At 44.6% G+C, this 24,076-nt stretch overlaps 1 protein-coding gene across 4 annotated transcripts in view; it reads left to right on the top strand.

Annotated features, from left to right (window-relative positions):
* ZFP64 (ZFP64 zinc finger protein) overlaps positions 1 to 24,076 on the top strand; it is a 78,199-nt gene that overhangs the window by 6,421 nt on the left and 47,702 nt on the right. The window contains exons 3-6 of one of the 4 annotated variants that reach the window (XM_065892116.1): positions 9,462 to 9,623; positions 10,904 to 10,966; positions 14,172 to 14,423; positions 20,347 to 22,282. In XM_065892116.1, the coding sequence (XP_065748188.1) occupies positions 9,462 to 9,623; positions 10,904 to 10,966; positions 14,172 to 14,423; positions 20,347 to 21,629 (1,760 nt within the window). In that variant the 3' untranslated portion in view covers positions 21,630 to 22,282. Of the gene's footprint in view, positions 1 to 9,461; positions 9,624 to 10,903; positions 10,967 to 14,171; positions 14,424 to 20,346; positions 22,283 to 24,076 lie in introns of those variants that run through there. The other 3 variants (XM_065892115.1, XM_065892117.1, XM_065892118.1) reach the window with 3 other exon arrangements.

The raw sequence follows: 24,076 nt of genomic DNA, 5'->3' as shown, positions 1-24,076 counted from the left end.
GAGACGGACTGCTGGACATTTATCCCAGTCCGCCATCCTGGCCTGTGGACAAGTCGCTTACTCTGCTTAATTTTCCTCATCTGTAGAAAGGGGTTACAACGGTTCTTAATACTATTAGGTAGTAGAATTAGGTTCCTAATTCATACCTAATATCATTGGGTTATTGTGAGGACTCTGCAGTAATCCACGTAAAGGACCTGGGACAGTATCTCAATAAACGACCGCTTTTATTCACGCAGAGGTTAACACGTGGGGCGAGGTTTGCAGGATGCCGAGTCTCTGCCGGATCCAGCTGCTCTCCCTGACTGCGCCTGCATTTCTGCCACAAAACAAGCAGAATCTTGCTTTTTTTCCCTTTCTTTAACACTATTTAGTTTGGTTTTCTGGGCCCGACTTCCCCCAGGTTTGGGCTTCAATGTTGCATAGCCGCAGTTTCCAGACCTACCTGTGGACCAGGATCCCGGGGGAGCTTGTTAAAGATACTGGTGCCTGGGCTGCATCTCTGAACCCGAATCGCTGAGGCTTAGGTATCTGCATTTTTAACAAGCACCTGGGGGATTCTGGGCCTCGACCCAGTTGGAGGGTCGCTCACTGCCCTAAGTCACAGTCTGACCCCTCACCCTGGCAGATTCCTCCGGATACCCACACCCAGTTACTGTCCTGGGCAGTTTGTCCCTCTTCAGTCCTTGATTAAACGAAACCCTCCCTCACTCAGCTCATATGTCTTGTCTCAGCCCAGTAATAGTTGGATGTAAAGTAAAGTTTATTCTCTGCTAGCTTTGAAAGCTGCCTACACTTTGGCAGTTAATTTAAGAACTTTTCTATTTGCACAGGGCCTGGCTCATGGCAAGCCCCCAGCCAATATGAGTTGAATTATCACTGGACCTAGAATGATCTTTCCCACCTCTTCTGCTTCATTCCCACTTTTTTAGGTCCCAGGTTAAAAGTCACCTCCACCTAGAAGCTATCTATGATTTCTCCCTCCCCCCCACCCCCCCCACCCCTAAGGTTAGGTTCGTCACTGCTTCCTCACCTAATACATATCACAGTTGCAATTAATTTGTTATTTCGTAACAAGCAGTCTTTAGCCAGAAAAGTAAATTCAGGTGCTCCTGGGGGTCAGGCAGTGGCAGCAAATGCAACAGCGGATCCACTGTGATGGAGAGTGGGCAGGCCTTTGGACAATAAGCAGAGGAGGAGGAAAGCAGCCCCTGAGAGCCAGGAAGCAGCATCAGCTGGGCCTTGGTGTTGCTGGGAGCTGGGCTGACTCTTGCTGGTGGGTCGTGCTGTTCTCCTGGGGAACGCAAACAGGTTCACAGAATGTCTGCAGGAGACAGGGCCACTCTGATCGTGGTGGGACAGGATGAAGACAGAACCCCTCTGTCATCATACCTGAGCCACGGAATACCAGACATCCCCTCCTCCCCTGAGTGACACTGCTGCTTTACCTACTACGGCTTTACCTTCTGTGCTTCTCAGTAATAGTCGCTAAGATACCAAATCATAGACCCGTCCCCACCTCCTGACAGCCTCCAATGCAGGCTTCCGTGAACTGTCCCCCCAGAATCATCTAACATGAGCCCCAAACCTCTAATACTCTTTAGGTCCTTTCTAACACCCTCTTACTGAGACCCTCCACGGCTTGCGTGGTATGAGGTTTCCTTCTTATAATGACTAATCAACCTATCCAACTACAGGTGTGTCCCTGGTGGTCTTTGGCCAGAGGTCATTGACCTAGGGAAACCCACCTAGTTGATTTTGAAAGCCTTAAAAAAAAAATTCTGAAGGCTCAGTTTGGCCTGTGGGCCCCCAACTAGTAGTTTAATATCTAGTTTCCTAGACTGTAAATCCCCCTGGAGCAGGAAGTAATCAGTCTTGTTTTCCTGCCACCCAGCACCAGGCCTGGCGCATCCTAGGCACTCAATAAAACAGTTACCAAGTGAATGCAGGAAAGGGCAGCTATAAGGATTAACTTCATTAAATGTGCATGAAGTTCATGGCGTGGCACCTGCCCCATCATCAGGGCCCAGTGAGGGCAGCTCTGGGACTGTCGTGTGCCAGATGCTGGAGCCGAGATAATGGAGATGCTTCCCTTGGAGAATTCCAAGCTCATCAGGGAGGGGAGGAGAATTTAGTTGTAAGACATACAAACCCAGCCATCTGTGACAAGTACAGCCTTGTGCAGAGAGTTCATGGAGTAGATTGGTCCCAATGGGGAAAGCCAAGGGAAGAAATGATGAGTGAGATCAAATGTATAATAGGCCTTGAAAATCTCACCTGCCTTGGGGAGGAAGATGGCGGGGGGGGGGGGGGGGGCATTTCCTCCTGGTGGTCTGGAGGTGGAGAAGCTGATCTTGCTTCTGAAGGTGAGATCTGATAACAGTGGCAGGAGGTGACACGGGGAGTATGGGGTAGCAGCCCTGCTTTGATCTGGCCTTTATTGTGAAGAAGCTGGGGAGCCGTTGAAGGTTGCCGAGCATGTGAGTAATTAGGCAAACGATGTAATGATTTGCCGGGAGAATCTGGCAATAATAATAATAGCTAATTCTCATGTACTGCTCATTATGTGCCATGTACTTTTTTTTTTTTTAATACTTAGCCGCATTGGGTCTTCGTTGCTGCACGTGGGCTTTTTCTAGTTGCAACGAACGGGGGTACTCTTCGTTGTGATGCACGGGCTTCTCATCATGGTGGCTTCTCTTGTTGCCGAGCACGGGCTCTAGGCTCGTGGGCTTCAGTAGTTGTGGCTCACGGGCTCTAGAGCGCAGGCTCAGTAGTTGTGGTGCACGGGCTTCGTTGCTCCACGGCATGTGGGAACTTCCCAGACCAGGGCTTGAACCCGTGTCCTCTGCATTGGCAGGCGGATTCTTAACCCCTGCACCACCAGGGAAGCCCACCATGTACTTTTTAAGTACTCTATATATGAAGTAGTTTTTCACGACTTAAATTGTTATGAATTTAAATTTAACATTTCATTTTAAAAATTAACTTTTCACAACATAAATTAGGTACTAAGAATTATTATCCCCATTTTACCCATAATGAACTAAAGCACAGAGGAATTAAATAACTTGACCAAGGTGACAGAGCCAGAAAGGGGCAGAACGGGGCCTGAAAGCCAGGCTCCCTGGCCGAGGAATCTGCACTTGACCGCACCACATCACCCCTTAGGAAAGTCCTCATCGCAGTGTTTCTCAAAAGAACCACATGGAGCTTTGGTGAAAAATGCAGACACCCAGCCCCCTCCCTTAAGCGTACCATCTGGGTGGGTCTGAGCAGGGTCCTGGGAATCTGGACCAGCCAGTGAGGGCTTGGGTCAGTTCAGATGCTTTCAGTTGCTCTTAACAGCACTAAACTACAAGAGGGCTGGATTATAAAACATTCCTTACCTCAGGACAAGAACGGCGGGGTCTTTGCATCTTCTTGCTGTCCTCGGCAGTAGTCCTCCTCGTGGCCACAAGGGGGCTGCTGCTGCTGCTTTCAGCCTCAGGTCTTCACTCAGCCCTGCCCATGGATGGGGAAAGGGGCGGCTTCGCTTTACCAGAGAGGAAATGCTTCTCCAGAAATTCTAGATCCCCTTGGCTAAGATGCCCCGTTCCACTGTCTTGGAAGAAGCCAGGCCAGCGAGGGACAAGGAGGAGGGGCTTAGCGGTGGAATCCAATCCCAAGGCCCCTATGGACAGCCACAATCCTGCCACTACCCTGTTAGAATAGTCTAGAGCAGGAGTTCTCAAAGCTGGTATGCAGAAGAATTACATGGAAAACTTGTTAAAAATCAGCTATAAATATACCCAGACTGTACCTAGATCTCGGCATCAGAATCTTTGGTACATGATCAATTTTGAGAACCACTGGACCAGGAGGAGAAAGACAAGAAAGGATGGAAATCTTTCAGTGGCAGTGTCAGGCACTTCTTTTCTCAGAATGGAAGTCCATGTCAAGCCGCATATCTTCGCCCCAATTCCTAATTCCAGGGCAAGGGGGTCTGATTGGTCCAGCGTTTGTGCAGGTGTCTGCTTCCAAACCAATCGGCTGCGGCAGAGAGAGGGGGTGAGGGTCACCCTTGGGACGGGGGACAGATGGGCTGATGTGCTGGGGCAGGTGTGGACCACATTCAGGAAAACCCTTTGGAAGAACATGAGAAGACTTTTCCTTACAGAGAGAGGTGGATTTTTCTCCCAGCAGGTGAATTCTGAGTTTGCAATTGAATCAAGACCCCTAAGTGTGAGTCCTAATAAGCATGGCCTATACTGGAAGAAACAGGAACAAACAAACGATAGATTTGACGATATGACAATGAAGCAATTTCCTTAATCTGTAAAGATCGGGTCTTCCCTGGTGACTTAGTGGATAAGAATCGACCTGCCAATGCAGGGGACATGGGTTTGATCCCTGGTCCAGGAAGATCCCACGTGCCGTGGAGTGACTAAGCCCGTGTGCCACAACTACTGAGCCTGTGCTCTAGAGCCCGCGAGCCACAACTACTGAGCCTGCACACCACAACTCCTGAGCCTTCCCTCCAGAGCCCACGTATTGCAACTGCTGAGCCCACAAGCTACAACTACTGAAGCCCGCATACCTAGAGCCCGTGCTCCGCAACAAGAGAAGCCACAGCAACGAGAAGCCCGCGCACCGCAATGAAGAGTAGCCCCCGCTCACCGCAACTAGAGGAAGCCCACGCGCAGCAGTGAAGACCCAACGCAGCCATAAATAAATAAATAAATCTGTAAAGATCATTTACAAGTCAATGAGAAAAACGTAAAAATTCAATAGAAAAAAAAGAGCTAATAGCGTGAATAGGCAGTTCATAAAGAGGGTATATGAATGAACAAAATATGGAGGAAAAGAGATTCATCTTCACCAATTATTAATGAAACGCAAATTAAACTAAAATGATCTCATTCTGTCCTGTCAAATAGTCTCTGTGATAGCCAAGGTGAAGGGGAGAATGTACATTGATTTAGATTTTCTGGAAGGATCTCATAATTATGAATCACCGAGCAATAAAACGACCCTTCCATTTTGACCCGGTTCTTCAGCTCACAGGAAGGTATCCAGAGAAGCTAGAGATAAGTTAAAGTTTTTGGATAGGTATTATTTATAAAGGTAAACACCTAAAAACCAACTCATTGTCCAAAACGGCGGAATGGTCAATTTCACTGTGACAACCAACATGATGGCGTATTATGTAGCCATAAGAAATTGTGTTTTGGGTGGATGATAACGTGGCAGAATGCTTCCACATAGCAAAATTGTTTAATAAAATTGCTTAATTGTTTAATAAAAAAGAAAAGAATACAAAACAATTTAAGCCATGACCCCAGTTTTATACTTTTAAAATCTATATAGAAAGGCTACGTTAGCCGTTTGGTCCATCATTAATTCAACCAATATTCTCTGAGCCCCTGCACTGCCAGCGTCTGTGTGAGGTTCTGGGAAACAGTGATGGAGAGAAACAGATGTTGTCCTCACCTGGCTCATCCAACCAAAGGAGGAGAGGATGGTCATTAAATACTTTCCCAAATAACTGTTTAATTACAGTAGAGATAAGTACTTTGGGGAAAAAGTACAGTATTTAATGAGCATATTATGCAAGGGGGTATACTGCCAGCACTGGGCAGGTTTTCTTCTCTACACTTTTCTGTACTCCCTAGATTTTCTACCATTGGTGTTTACTTTTGTTCTGAAAAAATAATACATTTTTAATTTTAAAAAAGAGAAAACGTTTTAAAAAATGGAGTTTTTAAGTCGAAGAAGAGAAGCGAGAAGCAAAGTGGCTTGGGAGACGTGGAATCTTCAGCTATTTGAAGAACAGTTTTGTGGGAGGAGCTACAGTTGGCCCATGTGAGCCCAGCGGGTCTAAGACACCAGTGGGTCCTAACCACAGAGAGAGATTTTGGTTCCCTGTGAAATTCATGTGACATTCTTACTTTTTAAGCAACAACATGAGTGAATAACTGAACACCCAAGGTGCTCCTGCTACAGACCAGGACTGCATAGAACAAACCACGCGTTTCAGATGCGCACCTGGGCACCCGGGCAAGCCAGGGAGAGCCCCGGGGGCAAAAACAAAACCAAAGGCCGGCGTGAGGCTGTGAGCTGCTGGGGGTTGTTGGGGGAGGGCTGGGGGAGCTGATCTCACTAAGCACTGGACTTGATTATAAGAGCCATTGAGAACATTCTCCCCTGGGGATAGGTCACGCCTCTGCTGGAAGCAGTTCTCCCCTCAGCAGATCTGGGTGCTTGGGGTTGACCCTGCTGCCTTCACTTCCGCTGGACACTCAGATTCCCCAAGGCCACTGCCACTGTTTATGCCAAATCTGAAGACAGACAAGGGACCCCCCCCCCCACCAAATGATCCCTGCATTTGGGTGCCTGACTCCCTATGCTTCCTGCCGCCTCCCCCAAGACACCAAAAGCACAGGCAACAAAGGCAAAAATGGGCACGTGGGACTGCATCGAACTTCTGTACATCTAAGGAAACAACCAGCAGAACGTAAAGGCAACCTACTGGATGGGAGAAAATATTTGCAAACCATATATCTGAGAAGGGGTTACTATCCAGAATACTCTCGTGTTTCCCCTTTGCCGTGACTCACCACGAGAGGGATGCTAAGGCTTACGGTGGAGGGGCAGGTGGACAGTTAGGGGACGAAGCCCCATCGATCTCCCTGGAGGGCGGGAATCCCAGGCTCAGGATCATTCAGGACCCAGCACTTAACCTCCCCAGGAGGGTTACGGACTCCACAGCTGAGCTGAGCCGTAGGGAGGGCCTGGCCACTGTCACAACCCCTCCCCACCCCAGCGTCTTCCAGCCTTTTTTGTTCAAAAAGTGGTAGAGCAGGAAGTTGGGAAGTCATGGTAGCGTGAACAGCCATCCTAGTTTTAGCACTGAAGGTCCTGTATCCCGGGGAAGCCTCAGCCCTAGGCAAACGAAGGCAGTTGGTGTCCCTGAGTCTTGATCATATTCCTGTTGAAAGTTTGGTGCCCAGTTCTGCCCAAGTGTAGTAACTCACATTTATTAAGACTCAGCTGTGGACATATCCTGTGCTACTGACACTCTCATGAAACTTTGCAATAACCTTATGAAGTGGGCACAGTGATTATCCCCACTTACAGGCAAGGAAACGGAGGCTCAAAGAAGTCACGTGACTGGCCTGAGGTCCCACACCTAGGAAGTAGCTGAACCTAGACTTTTATCAGTTCAAAGATACATTGTAACATCTGAAATGGGGGTGCACCTTGGAATCAAGGAGATCGCTGCCAGCCAAGAGGCAGTCACCAAAAAATTGTCTTTGCGCGCTGGTAGACAACCTTGATTGCATTGTCATTGATCACTTTTTTGGTCACTTTGGCAGAGTTGTGTGCATTTTTTGGCGCTACATTTGTTGGGTTTAATTGCTGTTTGGAATGTCTTCTGCGATATTGCAGGATGATTCAGATAGAAGATGAAAAGTAACTGTGCCCAGAAATACCTGGAAACAGTAGCAGCGGGTCAATTTGATATTAATGAAGCGAATATTTGTTGTTGGAGGAACAACTGTAGTTTTTGCAAAGCAACAACCAAGAAAGATGGAGTCCCTCAAATAGACAAAGCTGGGTTAAGGTTCGCTGCTGAGATGCCTGGAAAAGGATCCCTTACACCAGTGGTTCTCAAATTTGAGCATGTATCGGAATCACGTGGGCAGCTTGTTAGAACTGATTGCTGGGTCCACCTGAGAGTTCCTCATTCAGTAGGTGGGGGTGGGGCCCGAGAATTGCCTCTGTAGCGAGTTCCTAGGTAAGTCCGGTGCTGCTGGCTGGGGACCGTGCTTTGAGAACCAAGCAGAGCAGAGGAAGCAGGAGCAGTAGCTAATCCCGCAGAGTAGATGAAACATCTCAACAAGAGGCGGGTGTGGTTGGTTAATGCATCAGAGAGACTCGGTGTGAAGATGGAACATCAGTTTGTCAGACTCTTTCGGCCAGCTTTAAACAAAAGCCACTTCCCCCGACATATTTCAATTGAGGAAAACGGAAACCATGATTTTGCTCAAATACCAAATACTGATAGAACCCAGCTATTCTTTGACATGCACTGGAATGAAGTTGTCATTGCCAAAGGTGCCCAAGGAGTACAGGTAAGGAACCTGAGTTTCCTATCAAGTATCCAAAGAAATCTAAAAGAATTCATTCAATGAATACTATAAAATGTCTAAGGAATATCTATATGTATATAAATACCTAAGGAATATGAAAACATTGCATTATGATGTGTTGAATAGGCAACTTTTAAAAATTTATTGTGTGTAAAACAATGCTGCATCTTACAGTCTATAACATCTTAGATTCAAAGAAAGATGATGTTTGTTTTAAGAGAAACTGTAATTAACACCTCAAACCTGTGGAGGGAGTATTACTGCTTCAGGCAAAGCCAAAATAGGGAGTAATGTCAGGCCTGTGTTGATTTAAAGAAGTGTACTCTGTAAGTACAATGGCAGAAATGTCAAAGGTGGTGCCTCAGTGACTGAGGTTTGGAAACAATATGACGTTGGCTCTCAAAGCCATCATTAGGGCCTCTCAGCCTGACAAGTTCATCTAATGAACGAGCCCCATGGTTGTATTTACTCCTATTTGAAGCCAAATCTCCATGTGACGATCACATGTAATAAAGGAAGAAAGAAAATACATATTCCCAAACCATAAATTTAATGAACAAAGCAGTCAAAAGAACTATAATTGAAAAAAAGAAATTTGAGACTGCCTATTTTTCCTGTTATAATGACAAGGTTAAAGACAAAGATGATAAAGATGTTTGGTGTCCTTTTTATTCTTTTTTCCTCAAAATTTCAGTAAGAATGCAAGGTTTGTTTGTTTGTTTTAGGAGTACTTGTGCTAAAAAGTATTTATGTTTAGAGAGTATTTGTAGTTTTGCCCAGAATTCCTTCAATCAGTTCCTTTCCAGTTGTTTGTTAGGATTTTGTGATAAAGCCTATGAAAGTAACTAATGCTTTTGGCTGAAGTTAACAGAAAACCTACCTGGTAAATGGTAGGGACATTTCTTTTTTATTTAGTAAGTCTAGATTTGAATGGTTTTCAGGGCTCTGGCTCAACATCTGGTTTTCTTGCTCTCCCTTTATGGTTACAGAATGGCTGCCACAGATCCAGACATCACGTCCTCACTCCAGCATGTCCAAAGACAGAAAGTGGGGCAACCAGGGCAGCAAGAATGAGCTTTCCTCAACTACCTCTCTTTCTGCCCCCACCTTTTCTTCAAGTCAGGGAGAAAATCTTTTCCAGAAGCCCTGCAGCAGATGTTCTCTACTGTCTCATGGGCTAGAATGGGGTCACATGATCACTCCTAAGCAGCAAGGGAGACTGGGAAAACAATCTTAACATGTTCATTCTCTACAAAGGAAGGTGGGCAAAGGGAATATCTATTGGGTATTCATATTATGAAAATTAATAATCATCATATCTTTTAGTTTCAGCTCCAGAATTTGTTTTTGAACATGGCTATCAAACATATCTGCCCACAGAAAGCAATGAAAACCAGACAGCCACTGTCATCTCTCTCCCTGCCAAGTCACGAGCCAAAAAGCCCACGGCCCCAACTGCTCAGAAGAGGCTTAACTGTTGCTATCCAGGTAAAGGCAGCATCTTGTCCTACTTTTGTAGAGAATGTGACATTTAACAGGTCCAAGACTCGAACTCGTGAATTCCTGACAACTGGACGTAGATAAGCTCCAAACTGCTTGGCTTAAAAAAATCAACCCACAGCATTTGCATCATCACATACGACCTCTCACTGTCTCTGGTCACCATGCACTGGGCCCTAAGACTGTTATAGCCATGGGCCTTTCTTTGAATGGGACTGGTGAAAATTTCAGATTCCTGTGAAATTTTCTTTCTGTGCTGTAACTTAGGAAGACATCCAGAAAAATTATTCTTTCCTTACTTTAAAAAAAAAAAACAAACCTTTAGGGGGCTTCCCTGGTGGCGCAGTGGTTGAGAGTCCGCCTGCCGATGCAGGGGACATGGGTTCGTGCCCCGGTCCGGGAGGATCCCACATGCCACGGAGCGGCTGGGCCCGTGAGCCATGGCCACTGGGCCTGCGCGTCCGGAGCCTGTGCTCCACAGCGGGAGAGGCCATAGCAGTGAGAGGCCTGCATACTGCAAAAAAAAAAAAAAAAAACCTTTAGGGAAGGCAAGGAAAATTTCAGACTTAAGGAAAAGTTGCAAGAATAGCACCAAAAATTTCTATGTATCTTTCATCTGGATTTCCCAAATATTAACATACTATGTTTGCTTTGTTATTCTTTCTATATATACATATATTTCCCCCAAAGTTGCAGACATGATGTCCCTTTACCCCTGAGTACCTCAATGTATATTTCCTAGAAACAAGAATATTCTTTTATGTAACCACAGTACAATCATCAATATCAGGAAATTAACATTTATACATACTATTATCAAACTGCTGACCTTATTAAGATTTTACCAATTGTCTCACTAATGTCCTCTGTATCAAAAGGAAAACTGGTCCAGGATCCAGTTCATAATACACATTGCATTCAGTTTTCACGTGTCTTTAGTTTCCTTTAATCCTACGCTTTTGTCTTTCATGACCTTTGACAGGTTTGCAAAGCACAGGCCAGTTATTTCATATTGAATAAAATGTTCGTCACTTTGGGTTTGTCTGATGTTTCCTCGTGATCAGATGCAGGTGAAGCAATTTGAGCAGGAAGTACAGACGAGATATTATGTACTTGGTACCTGGTATCAGGAGCACACTGATACCTGTTGGTCCCATTACTGTGGGATTAACTTTCATCACTTGGTTAAGGAAGTTTCTGCCAGGCTTCTCCATTCTAAAGTGACTGTGTTTCCCTCTGTCATTGATTTTTCCTTGCCTTTTCTTAAGGTTGCCAGTTCAAGACCGCCTATGGCATGAAGGACATGGAGCGTCATTTAAAAATCCACACGGGTAAGTGGTTCACACACATCCCTTCTCTGTGCTGGGAGCTGGGGATCCGGACAAGTCAGACACGTGATATGATGCAGAACCTCACTGGTCATCATGGGAATACAAACACAAATGATTTTGGCAGAAAATGTTTAGAGCAGTAAAATCCAGTGCTGGAACAGATATGAGAAAACTTAGAAGTGGAAATGTGAACTGGTACAGACATTTTGGAAATTGATCTGCCAGAATTAATTTAAATGCACATATTCTTCTCATTTGGAGGAGATGATCCTGTAAGTAAGGGGTGTGTGTGTGTGTGTGTGTGTGTGTTTGTGGTGTGTGTAATGACTGGTAAACAAACGAAGGAAGGGGAGAATAGTGACTTTTCATTTATGTATCTTTACACTGCATCATTGGATACCTGAGTGTGTTTTGCAATTTTGAAAGGGGAATTTAATAAATACTTTTTTTAAAGGAGAGAAAAAAAGGATTGCATGGAAAAAGAAAACTGTGATTATTTCTGGTGATTTTAATTTTCTCTAATGTATTATTTTTATGTCTCTCAGACCTTCTGCATGGAGAAGGAATTGCTTTTAGACTATTTTTCCTGAAGTATTAGATGCTCATAATTCAGATGATACAGTCATATGTAAATTCAGTGAGTGTCAACGTGTATAAGGGAGGGACACTGAAATTTGGCGTGGGCATCCCTAATTGCCCAAATTCTGATACTTAGCCTCAGATAGAACATCTGGAAGATGATAAAATATCTAGCAGTTATCTCTGATATTCCTTGGCCACGGCCAACGATTGCCTTGTTGCACTGGGATCGCCATCATATCTAATCAGCCTCACGGCGTCATGTCATTTAGATTTCTTCTAGTTATCACAATCTGAAGTTATTAAGTTTTAGGTATTGGTAAGCATTCTCAATGTGACAAGCAATGAATCGCTCCTGGTGGGTGCCCTGTGTTGAAGTTCCATCCGTCACACGTAGCATATTCGTCATTGTAAGAGTAAAGTGCTGTCATTATGCATGATGATTGGGGAAGCATTATAAAAGTGTAAGTGAGGACAGCACCCTGGAGTCCATCGCTGCAAGTCTTCAGGAAGCACCCTCTACTCACAGTTAGCCACGCTTGGGTTTGTAGGATGATTTCTGCATAACTGCAGCATCTCCGTCAACATCTTCAAGTCAGAGAGTTGACAAGGTGTACTTACCTTAGTTACTTTCGGAGAAGAGCTCGTGGCCAGGAACAGCAAGAGTGGGGCTCTTCACCAGCAGAGCTGGCCGTAAACCGTCCAGCTCCACCGACATCCGGCATCTGCTCGGTGTTGCACATACACAGGATGGCGCCCACAGAAGCTGTTTAGCAGCTGACAGTAATGAGAAATTATTGTTCCTGGATTTTTTAATTTGACTGTGAACATTTTTAATAATAAAATTACAACCTTGGGCTTCCCTGGTGGCGCGGTGGTTGGGAGTCCGCCTGCCGACGCGGGGGACAAGGGTTTGTGCCCCGGTCCGGGAAGATCCCACATGCCGCGGAGCGGCTGGGCCTGTGAGCCATGGCCGCTGAGCCTGCGCGTCCGGAGGCTGTGCTCCGCAACGGGAGAGGCCACAACAGCGAGAGGCCCGCGTACCGCCAAAAAAAAAAATTACAATCTTTAATATACTTCTAGATGTATTCTTAAATCCCAGATGTTTGTTCTATGAGGATAGTGACCAACTTTGGCTGACAATTGATTTTAGCACTTAGCTATTTAGGATTTGGCCAAAATACGTGTTTGATATGTAAGGTAAAGAGTGAAAATCCTGACTCACAGCCCACATCCTTCTTATCTGACACACGCACAAAAGTCACCAGTCTTAATAGTCCAGTGTGTCTCATTCTTACATTTTGGCATGTGTATACCAGGCTTAAAAACACACAATTTGCTTTTTCCATCTCTTATTAAGTTAATAATATATACACTCTCTGCAACTTTCTGTTTCTCCTTTGATGCTGGATGTCTTTCCATGTCCGTATGCATGTATCTACTTCATTCTTTTCGATGGCCAAGTAGGAAATTGGTTCAATAATTTATAGTACATTTATAGTATAGTACATATAATACTTCAGCCTTAAAAATCATGTTGTAGAAATTAATGACGTGAAAATGATTGAAATTATTTTAAGTGCAAGAAAGTAGTCAGTGGAGAGGCAGTGTTGCATTCGGCTAAGAAAGCAAGACCGTCCTGGGTTCTAATCCCGGTTCTTGAGAGAATTAAGTAAAATCATTCAGAGGCACAGTACCTTCCAAAAAACAAGGGTTTAAATTGATGTTGGCCAAGAAGGTTTTTGTACCCCAAAATGTGCACACACACCTACAAGATAATTGGAAAAGTAGACATCAAAAAATCAGCAGTTGTTCACGGGTGGCAAGTTGACAATGTGCGTTAGTGAGTACAGTTTAAGCCGCTGTAGCGAAACAGCCCAGCACCAGCTCACACGAGGTGGGGGTTTATGTCTGTCTCACGTAGCTGTCCAGAGGTAAGCAGGTGGTGTAGGCAGTAGGCAGCTCTGTCCCCATCACCCAGGGACTTAAGTTCTCTCTATGTATTACAGTACGTTAGGTTACGTATCCAACGTCTGCAGGTGTGCTGTCCTCACCTGCTTGTTCACCCTCATGTCTTGGTAACAGCTGGCAAGACAGGTGGAAAGAGAAAAAGTAAAAGGCAAGCCATTTCCTTTTACGAGAGGGACACATTTACCTTCTCTGCCATTTGATTAATGAGGACTTCATCGCAGAATCACCCCTGGCTGCGAGTGAGGCCGAGAAACGTATTCTTTGGCTGGTCAGACGTGAGCTGTACTAAAACTTAGAGATTCTGAGTTTTAGGGTGTGTCTGTTATGAAAAAGAAAAAAGAGCTAATGGGTGTGAGACAATGTTTCTTATTTTACTTAGCTGTACTTTAAAATTTTTGAGTTGCCTTATATTTTAAATTGATAAAGAATTCATCTTCAATGTAGGAAAAATTAGAAAATACTAATAAACAACATAGAAGAAGCAATTCCTCCACTCCCAAGACGTTAGCTCTTTGCCCGTCATCCGTGTCGTTTTCGGGGGGGGGGTTCTAAATATCCTTGGGTGACTGTGTCTTACGCTTTTCATAAGGCGGTGGGAAATAAGCCTTTTTCCCTTTTCATCTTGTTTCCTGATGCCGTGTGTGCACGTTTGAAGGAGACAAACCCCACAAGTGTGAAGTCTGCAGCAAGTGCTTCAGCCGGAAGGATAAGCTGAAGACCCACATGCGGTGCCACACGGGCGTGAAGCCCTATAAGTGCAAGACGTGTGACTACGCTGCTGCGGACAGCAGCAGCCTCAACAAGCACCTGCGGATACATTCCGACGAGCGGCCCTTCAAATGCCAGATCTGCCCCTACGCCAGCCGCAACTCCAGCCAGCTCACCGTACACCTCCGGTCCCACACAGGTACGTCCTTCACGTGGTCCTTACGCTGCGCTCCCAACTGCCTGTTGCCTAAATCACCGGCACCTTCAAGCACTGAGTCACGACCTAAGTAAAGGACCTGGGCACGTTAGTTCATCCCGTGGTTTGCAGTTTTGCTTTTCATCCGCTCAGAAGTCGCTTTCCCCGTAAAATAGGGAAAAACATCAAGGTTATAACGTTATACACATCTTTATGTAGCTTTAGACCCTATTCACTAGTATTTACTTGAGGAGGTGCGCTAAATGAAATATAGATATAAGCAATGCATTTTTAATCAGTGTCTGCATACGCATGGTTGGGCGTTTCAGTCGTCTTTTGAAGACTGCTCTGATCAGTTCAGCATGGGACAGCTTGATGAAGAAACTCAGCTGAGTAGGTAACTTAACAAATGATGTATGTTTTCCTTTTAGCAAGTGTGTCTCTTAGCTTTCGATACAGTGGTACTGTGTAACCACCACAAAATCTCGGCAGCATATTATAAAAGCATTTATTGCTCACATACTTCAGGTCAGCAGGGAGTTGGCTAGACATTCCATTGATCTTGGCTGGGCTTAACCACCTGTGTGGGAAAGGCTGGGTGTCCACTGACCTTGGCTGGGGATCTGCTGGCTGTCTCCTTGCCTTGGCTGGGGCAGTCTGGCTCTGCCCACATGTCTCATAGCCTCCCTCTGGGACCAGTGGGCTACTCCAGGCTTGTCCTTCTCGTGTCAAGGGCAGACCTCTGCATGGAAGACAAAACAAGTATGCCCCAATGTGTAAGCTCATTTCAAGCCTCTGCTTGCATCCCATTGGCCTAAAGTAAGTTAAAAGGTCGGGCCTGGTGTCAAGGGGTGGGGCTGAGCTCACCCACAGTGGAAGGTCATCCCAGGGTTACATGGCAAAGGCCATTTTTGCACCAACCATCATTCACCGGTTCACCCCACCATCATTCACATCTCTCTGACATGCAGATGCATTCGTGGCCTCCCAAGACCCACACAAGTCTAGCCAATCATAGGATCAGGAATTTGCAGTCTCCGTCAGGTATAGATATGGCTTCTCTTGACCTAGAGCCTTCTGCAATAAAAAGACAAGCTGTCTGTCCCCACGCTCCCAGCATGCAGCGGTGAAACGCAGCCAGGATACTTATAATATTCCTGCTGTTCCAAAGGGGAAGGACAGGAGGCGCTTGGCAGTCACTGGTACACAGATTTCTGAAATCCCTCTGGGCAGGTGTTTCCAGGTCCCCCCACTCTGGGAACAGGGAATGTTTCCTGATTAGGCGTTGACTCGGCCGCGTGCTTTTTGACTCTGCTCCCTGGAGCAGCCTTTCATCACCTCCCTTAACCACTTCTGAAAAGGAGTGGAAAATGTGCCTTTGAGAACCTTTCTCAGCCTGCTTCCTGCCTACCGAAAGTTGGGATCTTTTTAGGTTTTATTTTAGTCTAGACTGACAGCTTTGCTGATAGAGCTATCTTAAAAACGTTGTGAGTTTCCTGTGTATCTGTGTGCCAAAAGCCACACCCATAATTCCTCTGGAGACTTGCCTTTCCTCTAAACTCAATTATAGGCACTTTCGGCAAATAATGTTCTGTAGGTTGAAGCCGGTGCAACCTTTAGGAATCCGTGTCCAGCTGAGAGGACTTACTTGGCACCAACTTTATTCTTTTGGAGATTTTGACAAAGAACCTTGTGCTTACAGCCTTCATTTCTCATTCGTTCTTCCCTCTGCGATCAGTTCCCTGGATATGATCTTTGTTCCCAGGCTTTTGTCGTACTTTGAAAATCTTTTGCTGGTTGAAGGTGGGAAACTTCATCTAACCCAGCACATCTTTGATTTTCTGTATTCTCGCTAAATTCCATTTTGAAAATGGCCAGTTCTTTTTTGAATTTGTCTCTTTCTTGTGGGACCTTATCATATGCAGCTTGTAAGACACTTTCACTGTTCTGCTTAGAACTAATGAATCTCTTTGCTCAAGTTCAGAATTCAGTGGTTACATTTTCTATCTTCTAAGTTACGACAGGTGACGGTTTTCCCCAATGCTTGCCGTGAAATGTGTGCACTGCCACTTTTCCAGCCTTCACCTGCCCCCCAAACCCAAAGCTATGTATTTTAGTTTTCTGTTATGGCAGCGCTCTGTTTCTCGATGCCAATATGTATATCAGTTATCTGTTGTCACAATAATGCAGTGTAACAAAAAAACCCACAGAACCTCAGTGGATACAACAACATGCCTTCTCTGTTCATGTTTGGGGATCAGCTGGGTGTCATCTGGGCAACTCTGCTGGTCTTTGCTGGGCTCACTTACAAATCTCAGAATCTGCTGGCTGTGGGCTAGCTGTCCACTGGCCTTGGATGCAACAATCCAGCTGTGCTCCACGTCTGTCGTCCTCCTCCTGGGATCAGCGGGTAGGACAGGATTGACCTTCTCCTGGCGATGGATGACAGAGGTACAAGCGAGCAAACCCCGATTCACAAACCCATTCAAGCCATTACTTGTATCAAGTCTGGTTAACATACCATCAGCCAAATCCAATGACGTGATAGAGCCTATTTTATTAGGGGTCGTGGCAAGTCATCCTGTCCCTGTCGGGAGAGCATGCATAATTACATACATGGCAGAGGCCATGGCTACAGGGAGCGATAGGAGGTGGGGAGGTCTGGGGACATTAATCTGCTACAGCAAGTTAAGACATTGGCATAACTGGCACTCATCTGATTTTCTTCAGAAATCTCCTCAGCCTCAGAGGCGCTGAAGCATTCATTTAGGGAAGTTGTTCAGAATCATCTTAACTTAGGAGGGTAAACTTAACCATTTCATTTATAATAGCATCTTTAAGTTGGTCTAGAAAAAGTATATTTTCTAAAAATGTAAATGTATGCCATTAATGCAGTATCTCCATGGAATGTTCATTTCCCTTTTATAAATCTGTGGCACTTGTAAAATTTTACAAATTGTAAAATTAATAGGATTTTGTCTTTACCCTTCCATCGCTTTGATCGACTGTATTGTCTCGGTGGCATCCTAAACTCGAGATCTGTCAGCTTAAATATATCAGTTGCTTGTTCACGGAGCAACATTCATTAAGTCCTCACCAGGTACCAGACACTGCGAGGGTCAGGTAGTGGGCAGGAATGAACGTAGTCATTAGCTTTGGGGAGCTTATGGTCCAGCGGCACTGGTACTGACCAGTCTGCCTCATTTAAGAAATAAATCTATGGTGAAAAGGAAAAAGAAGATAATGATGATGAAAAGATTTAAACCCTTTGCCTTCACGTCAAAAAGTGTTGTTAAGCTCTGCGACTCAGCTGTGAGATTTGGTTATCTGGTTTTCCTGGGTTTGACCTCTGCTAAATTGCTTTTAAAAAAAAAAAAAGGCAAACAGATCGTCACTAATTTGGGCAGTGATGTAACTGGAAGACCTAGCAGAACATTCTAGAGCAATGATTCTTCCTCTGATTCCACAGACACCTCCACCCAGGGATCCATGAGTAGGATTTAGGAGGACCCTGAACTTGGATGAGGAAAAAAATTACATCTTCATTTTCACTCATCTTACTGAAATGTGATGTGTCCTTCAGTTATGAAAATAGGCATCCGGTCTGATTACCGTGCATGTGAACTTGTCGCCAGTAGAAATCACAGATCTTTTTATAACGTGTTTCTGATAGATCGAAACATCGTTTACACTCTTCTCTATTTAGAAATTGGTGTAGTCACTAGACCCACCGCTAGAGCTTGTGACTTAATGCACACACATTGCCAAATCACAATTTAATTATTTAATAATTTTCAATATAGTTAGTTTGTTTTGTATTCCTTTTGATTTTTATTTTAGTTTACTTTGTGCATTTAAACATTACCCCGAGAAAGTGTGCATGGGTTTCACTAAACCGCCAGAAAGGGGTCCGTGGCATAAAAAAGGTTGAGAGCAACATTCTAAGACAGAAGTCAGCAAACTTTTTCTATAAAGAGCCAGATAGTAAATATACTTTAGGCTGAGCGGGCCATACAGTGTCTATCACAATTTACTCACCTCTGCCAGTTGTAGCATGAAAGCAACCAGAAACAACACACAACAAATGGACATGGCTGTGTTACAATAAAACTTTATTTACAAAAACAGGCTGTGGGCTAGATTTGACTCACAGTGTGTATAGCTTACCATTCCTTGTTCTAGAGTTTCACGTGAATGATCTCAGTGGCATTTAGTCATGCAAAGCATTGTTTAGTTTGGGGCTTCTTCCTTTTCTCGAAGCTTGTTTAATTTGCTCCATCATTAATTGCATTTATTAAACAGCGCATTGTGATGTTATAGGTCTTATACCAAAAAGCCAGAACACAGTCCCACTCTTTTGAGCTTATGGTAAGAAAGCAAACATTGGTCATATGTACAGATAATCACCTAGCATCCAAGAATACCAGCTTTGGCTACATACTCTAAGATGTTAACCAATATATGACATTCTGGAAAGGGTAGAAGTATAGAGACAATTAAAAATATCAGAGATTTCAGGGGTTCCGGGAGTGGGGTTAGGGGTGAATAGGTGTAGCACAGGACATCTTTAGAGAAGTGACACTATCCTGTATGCTACTGTAATGGTAGATATGTAATAGTATACATTTGTTGAAACCCATAGAAATATAGAAAACAAAGAGTAAATCCACATGTCAACTATGGAGTTTAGTTAATAATAATCTATTAATATTGGTTCATCAGTTGTAACAAATGTACTGCATTAATGCAAAATGTTAATAATAGGGAAACGACGTGCAGGGGAGAGAAGGAGCGAGCATATGGGAACTCTGTACTTTCTGTATAATCTCCCCAAACCTAAAACTGCTCTAAAAAAGTAAAGTCTTTTAATTACAAAGAAAAAAAAAAAAGAATACCCGCTTTGGAATCAGCCTGGGTTGGAATCCAAGCTCTGCCATGTACTACCGAGTGACTGGAAACAAGTGATAGAGTCGCTCCAGGCCTCAGCCTCCTCATTTGTACAGTAGTGTTGGGAATAATACTGATAATAGTACCCACCTCGTGGGAATGTCGGGATCATCAAGTGAGACCATTCTTGTGGAATGTTCAGCAGGGCGCCTGCCGTCCGGGAAGCCACCGAAGAACCTTAGCTGCTGTTGTTTCGCTTGCTTAAACAATATTGCAATGGGCGGGGTCACCAATTCGCTTGAATTATCAGATGATTGGGACTTAGCGTTCACTGAGGAAATAAACTTGGAATATCATGTCCTTTCAGATGTTGCAATTTCGCTTTTCCTGTTCATCTTTCACCGAACATGAATTAAAAAAAAAAAAAATCAAGCAGCTGGATTTTGTAACTTCACAAGTAAAGAACGCAGCTGGCAATGTGGGATAAATAAATTGTGCGCAATAAACACGTCTTTATTAATAAAAATCTGCATGAAGTGTAAGCTGGGCGTTTCAATCATTGTAAAAAGAATATTCTGATGAGTGAGCATGGAGCTGACTGATTTGAAAATGTGCCCTTGAATCTGTTACAACATGTAACTCAACCAAAATCAACGGATTATGCAAAATTATGCAACTGTGAATGGTTCCCTAGCAGAGTGAACACAATAACCATAGGAACGATAGCTTGATTGTTTTCAAGGATATACTAAGTGTATTCGCAAATCTTATTTTTTTTTACTGGGGACAGTTAAATAGCTTGATTTTCAATCTCCGTTTTTCTTCTGGGTGTTATAATGGTGGTGGTGGTTTAAGTTTGGGAAAAGGAGAGAAGCCCCCGACCCCTCTTTTTTTTTTCTCCCAGGGGCTGCTAGGAGCTGCAGTTAGAAGGTCTCCACCCGCCTGCCTTGGTATAAGCGATTTTCTGGTGTGTGCTTCGGGGGGATCCGCTGTGGTTGTTGCCTGCCTGTTCTTATCGAAACTCACCTTGTGTTGACAGGGGACGCCCCCTTCCAGTGCTGGCTCTGTAGCGCCAAGTTCAAAATCAGCTCGGACTTGAAAAGGCACATGCGCGTGCACTCGGGGGAGAAGCCTTTCAAGTGCGAGTTCTGCAATGTCCGCTGCACCATGAAGGGGAACCTCAAGTCGCACATCCGCATCAAGCACAGCGGGAACAACTTCAAGTGTCCGCATTGCGACTTCCTGGGGGACAGCAAGGCCACGCTCCGCAAGCACAGCCGGGTGCACCAGTCCGAGCACCCCGAGAAATGTTCCGAGTGCAGCTACTCCTGTTCCAGCAAGGCCGCCCTGCGCATCCACGAGCGCATCCACTGCACCGACCGCCCCTTCAAGTGCAACTACTGCAGCTTCGACACCAAGCAGCCCAGCAACCTGAGCAAGCACGTGAAGAAGTTCCACGGCGACGTGGTCAAGACCGAGGCCTCAGAGAGGAAAGACACGGGCCGGCAGAGCAGCCGCCAGGTGGCCAAGCTGGACGCCAAGAAGACTTTCCACTGTGATCGGTGCGATGCCTCCTTCATGCGCGAGGACTCGCTCCGCAGCCACAAGCGGCAGCACAGTGAGTACAATGAGAATAAGAGCTCGGATGTGACCGTGCTGCAGTTTCAGATCGACCCCAGCAAGCAGCCCGCCGCGCCCCTCACTGTGGGGCACCTCCAGGTGCCCCTCCAGCCCAGCCAAGTGCCCCAGTTCAGCGAGGGCAGAGTCAAAATCATCGTTGGCCATCAGGTGCCCCAGGCAAACACCATCGTCCAGGCTGCGGCGGCCGCAGTGAACATCGTACAGCCCGCCTTGGTGGCGCAGAACCCAGAGGAACTGCCCGGGAACAGCCGGCTGCAGATCTTACGCCAGGTCAATCTGATCGCCCCTCCTCATTCCTCGGGGTGTCCGAGCGAGGCGGCGGCGATGCCCCAGCCGGCTGTCCTGCTGACCACTCACGACCAGACGGACGGAGGCACTTTGCACCAGACCCTCATCCCCACGGCCCCGGGCGGCCCCCAGGAAGGCTCTGGCAACCAGACTTTCATCACCAGCTCGGGCATCACTTGCACTGACTTCGAAGGCCTGAACGCTCTGATTCAGGAGGGGACCGCTGAAGTGACTGTGGTCAGCGACGGAGGCCAGAACATCGCCGTGGCCACCACGGCTCCGCCCATATTCTCCACCACCTCTCAGCAAGAATTACCCAAGCAGACTTACTCCATCATCCAAGGAGGCGCCCACCCAGCTTTGCTCTGTCCGGCGGATTCCATACCAGACTAGTGCTTATAAAACAAAAGAAAGGGGGAAAAAGGAGTGACCAAAAAAGAAGTCAGAAATGGAATTCTGTAAGAGGTTTGCCCTTAATGTTTTTAAGGATTGTTGTGAAAACACCCCGCCCCCATAATAAATTGTAATTTTATACTGCTTACTGAAATTTTTTTTATGCTGCGAGAGTTGTGAGACCTCTGAATCGCGGTGTTCTAAGTGCTGTAGAATCTTAAATACTACCAAGACGATCCCGATTAGGGGTTGGAATGAAATGAATTGAGTAGTGAATACATTTGTTTGCTTCCAACTTGATTTGCAAACTCTAATAAAGGTTTTTTCCACCTCATTAAATTTGTGTAGTAGATGGTCCTTCTAAGCCTCTCTTAAGTCCCCATTCTGAAATACCCCCCATGTTTGGGGTAATAGTGTTTTAATACATGGATACAAATCTATCGGCATGAAGGACCATTTTCTACATAATGTTACATGGATTTTTGATCAAAAAAAAAAAAGTTTAGCGTAAATGAGGGAAAAAAAGGAATGGTTTCCTAATAAATTGCTACATCATTAAAACATAACCAATGTTAGTGATTCTTTAGAGTCACAGTATGATTTGGGTTATTGGGGTTTGAATTATATAATTAAAGAGAACTTGAAGAAGCAAAGCTTCTTAGTCCTCTCTCATAAATAGTATGTAAATGCCTTACCTTCTTCACAGTCAAATATGTGTGGCGCCTAAAGTGACCCAACTATCATTTTTATTTTGAAACTTCAGAGTGACAAACCTGACGTTTCTGTTTAGATGCTGATTTAATTAACCTTTAGGTTGGGTTAATTATAATATTAACCTTTAGGACAGTTTTCTAGGATGGCGTTGTTTTAGATAGTAATATACGTGCAGTCCCAGGGATCAGATGAGAGGGATTGGAAAAGCACCTAAGGTCCAAAGCATGGGCTGTATTGACGAGAGGGAAATTTCAAATTTGTCTGTTTTGAATTGAAATGCTGTGTGATCAGTAGGTGGCGCCAGAGAGCGATCTCAAATTACCCGTGCTTAGATCCGAAGACCTGAATTTGGGTCTTCATCTCTGATTTCCAGCTTCTAGCATTATCTTCAACTCAGGGTGGGCTCTTAATAAACACTGCATAAATGAAACATGCTGTCACAGAGCATGAGCAAGGATTGATGAGGAGGGGAAGTTACTCTGGTGAGAGAAGCGTATTTAAAATGTGAGAACACTTTAGATACATTTTTACCAGAGTAATCAACATTTTAATTTTATTCCCTAACACACAAACTTATTAAAATTCTCATGCATATCAATTCACTTTTACAGAAAGATATTATTCCCTCCCCCCCTTTTTTTTTGTAATAACAAACTAAGGAAATACGGAAGATGGTGATGCTGAAAACCTTGAGAATTGCCTGTTGGAAATAGAAAGTCAGCATCCCTTAGGATACACATACAGGGACTTCTCCAGTGATCCAGTGGTTAAGACGCGGTGCTTCCAATGCAGGGGACGCGGGTTCCATCCCTGGTCGGGGAACTAAGATCCCACATGCTGTGCAGCGTGGCCAAGAAAAAAAAGAAAACACATACATATATATATATATATATATATATATCCTCAAGCTGGGCTCTGTCTTCTTTCTTTTTATTTTTGATCCTTCTTCTTCGCCAGAAATTATTTTTGTATCAGCAGTGATGATAATGCATCATAACTATGGTTTGGTAAGAAATCAAAAAAGCTTGCAGCTTACTCTGTGAGTATTTTATCACTTTAGAATTACTGCTTGCAGTTCTTTAGGAAACTAGTCAGCCATTGGATTTTACCTGGGAAACTTCTATTGTCATGAACCTGTGTTCTACATCTTTTTTCCCAGTGTGCCCCTAGTTTCAACTTTTAAATGATTTTTTTCCTGATTATAAATGTAATGTGTATTCAAGATAAAAAATATGGGAAACACGTTACAGATCTTCCTCGACGTACGAACGGGTTATGTCCTGATAAACCCATTGTAAGCTGAAAATATCATTAAGTTGAAAATGCATTTAATACAGCTAACCTACCAAGCATCATAGCTTAGCCTCACCTACCTTAAATGTGCTCAGAACATTTACATTAGCCAACAGTTGGGCAAAATCTGCCTATTTTAGAAGAGAATATTGAATAGGTCATGTAATTTAATGAATACAGAAAGTGAAAAACACAGATTGGAGGGGTACAGAGTGATTGTAAGTGTATCACCTTTGTGATCCCATGGCTGACTCACTGCCACTGCCCAGCATCGGGAGAAAGAATCAGACCACATAGTGCTAGCCAGGAAAAGATCAAAATTCGAAGTATGATTCTATTGAATGTGTATTGCTTTTGTACCATCGTAAAGTCGAAAAATTGTTAAGTTGAGCCATCGTAAGTTGGGGACCATCTGTATGTATATTAAAAAATTTTTAAAG

Source organism: Phocoena phocoena, chromosome 15 (assembly GCF_963924675.1).
Source record: "Phocoena phocoena chromosome 15, mPhoPho1.1, whole genome shotgun sequence".
NCBI classification, from domain to species: Eukaryota; Metazoa; Chordata; class Mammalia; order Artiodactyla; family Phocoenidae; genus Phocoena; species Phocoena phocoena.
This window is presented reverse-complemented; position numbering and strand designations above follow the sequence as displayed.